Source organism: Pistacia vera, unplaced genomic scaffold (genome assembly GCF_008641045.1).
Source record: "Pistacia vera cultivar Batoury unplaced genomic scaffold, PisVer_v2 Contig29, whole genome shotgun sequence".
NCBI lineage: Eukaryota > Viridiplantae > Streptophyta > Magnoliopsida > Sapindales > Anacardiaceae > Pistacia > Pistacia vera.
The window spans coordinates 1080181-1082410 of NW_022196101.1; the positions used below are offsets into that span (position 1 = coordinate 1080181).

At 33.8% G+C, this 2230-nt stretch overlaps 1 protein-coding gene across 1 annotated transcript; it reads left to right on the top strand.

Moving 5' to 3' along the window:
- Nucleotides 1-652: 652 nt before the first annotated feature.
- LOC116134608 (flavonol sulfotransferase-like) lies at nt 653-1672 on the top strand. The gene has a single exon (XM_031420291.1). The coding sequence runs from the start codon at nt 653-655 to the stop codon at nt 1670-1672; it is 1020 nt and encodes a 339-aa protein (XP_031276151.1).
- Nucleotides 1673-2230: the final 558 nt, after the last annotated feature.

Sequence of the window (2230 nt, forward strand, 5' to 3'; positions counted from 1 at the left end):
TGTCTCTGTGATATGTTGTCTTGAGATTCTAAGGAGGTTGAAGAGAGATAGCGCATGTGGGTGAAAGTGCGAAGTTTAAGGAATAATGTGGTCGAAGAAAATTTAATTTTTAAGTGATAAAATTAATATATGAAATTTCAAATCTTTGCGGGACCTGGGTGGTGGGTAGTGTAGACTGTAGTGACCAGGTGATTCATCTGTGTTGGAATTGGGCAACTTTCAATGAATATTTTTGTCAGCATTTGCATCTGCTGTATGCAATATGAATTTTATATAAAAATAAAATATTAAAAGAACTGGAGATTGGAGGATAGTGGCTGACAATTGTTTTGGACAGAGAAATTGTATTAAAAAAAAAAAAAAATAGTATAATTTAACATAAAGAAAGAAATACATACCAAATATCAGATCTTGTTTGATTTAAAAGACGATGTGTGATTTGGATGCGTAGAGAAAGAATTCGTTTTAAATATCATGGTTGAATTCACATTACACATGCAAAATAATTGATACAGAGAACGCATAATATTAAATGCTGAAATTACATAGTGATTGTCGTTAGAATCATCTATATATATAAAATCGTTTTATTAACTATTGTATCATGTTAAGTTACTTAACATTGCATCTTTAGATTGTTTTTGTTGCAGTCATGGAATCCCACTTCCCTTCTGACAAAAATGCTCCCTCCAAATTCTCCAAGGAAGAAGATGAAATCTCTCCCAAAACACTGGAAACATGCAGAGATATAGTTTCAGCTCTTCCTAGAGAAAATGGCTGGAAAGCTTACGGGGATATTTGCTTTTACAAAGGCTTTTGGTGCTATTCTTATTTGCTAGAAGGCGCCATTTTTGCACAAGATCACTACAAGGCTCAGCCAACTGATATTTTCATTTGCAGCGTTCCAAAAAGCGGCACCACTTGGCTTAAGGCTCTCACCTTTTCCATTGTCACTCGAACTCAGTTTGACAATTCCACAACCCCTTTGCGCACTCAGAATCCCCACACTTGCGTTCCCGTTTTAGAGAGAGATTTTTCCAGGAAAGGAATCAAGCGGCCCGGATCTCTACCTCTTATGTCCACCCATATGCCATACGCTTCTATGCCGAAATCTATAATTGATTCAGGTTGTAAGATTGTTTATATCTGCAGAGAACCAAAGGATTCGTTTGTTTCTCTGTGGCACTATGCAAGCAAACTACGAGCAGGACTTCAAGAACCCATGTCTTTGGAGGAGTGTTTTGAGTTCTTCTGTAAAGGAGTCTCTGACTATGGCCCTTATTGGGACCATTTATTAGGGTACTGGAAAGCGAGCTTGGAGCAGCCGGAGAAGATATTGTTCCTGAAATATGAAGACTTGATTAAGGACACCCCATTTTATGTGAAGAAAATTGCTGAGTTCATGGGATATGCTTTCTCATTGGAGGAGGAAAAGGAAGGCAAAATTCAAGAGATTGCTGAGTTTTGCAGTTTCGGAAATATGAGTAATTTGGAGGTTAGTAAGACTGGAAAATCTGCTGATGATAATATTGGTGTTGATATCAAAACATTTTATCGGAAGGGCAAGGTTGGAGATTGGAAAAATTATCTTACACCTGAAATGATAGAGCGTTTGGATAAAATAACGAAGCAGAAATTGGGTGATTCTGGATTATCTTTTGATGAAAAATAATCATTGTCTTCCTTGTAATTTTCCGATTTGTGATGTGATGTTTTTTTATCCTAAGTTTGAGTTTTTCTATCGTAGTTATAATGTTACCTATTATTGTAATTACTAATTGTTGAGTTTCTTCATAACAAAGTAATATTTTCTGTTTTTTAATTAATTAACAAAGTAATACAGAGACATATGATGAAATGTCATGTGGACAACATTATTATTCATTTTTTTTTTTTAATTTCAAGTAGTAATGTTTTAGTTGTATATGAAAAGTGTTATATATATATATATTATTAATATTTTATTTCATTAAATTATTTATTTGGATAAAAAGTGTACATTATGATTCTCAATAAATATAATAATTGTTATTTAATATAATTCTATGATATAAATGATGGGTGATTAAAATACGCCCCGAAAGTATTCTTGAAAACTTTTGCCCCCAGAAAGTTTGAAAATAACCACTTACACCCCTGTCATCTATTTTTGGGGTTAAAATGGATGTAAGACCAAGTTTGACCAGTGCAACTACAAATTGACTTATGATTTATTAATAGCTTGGCCGTT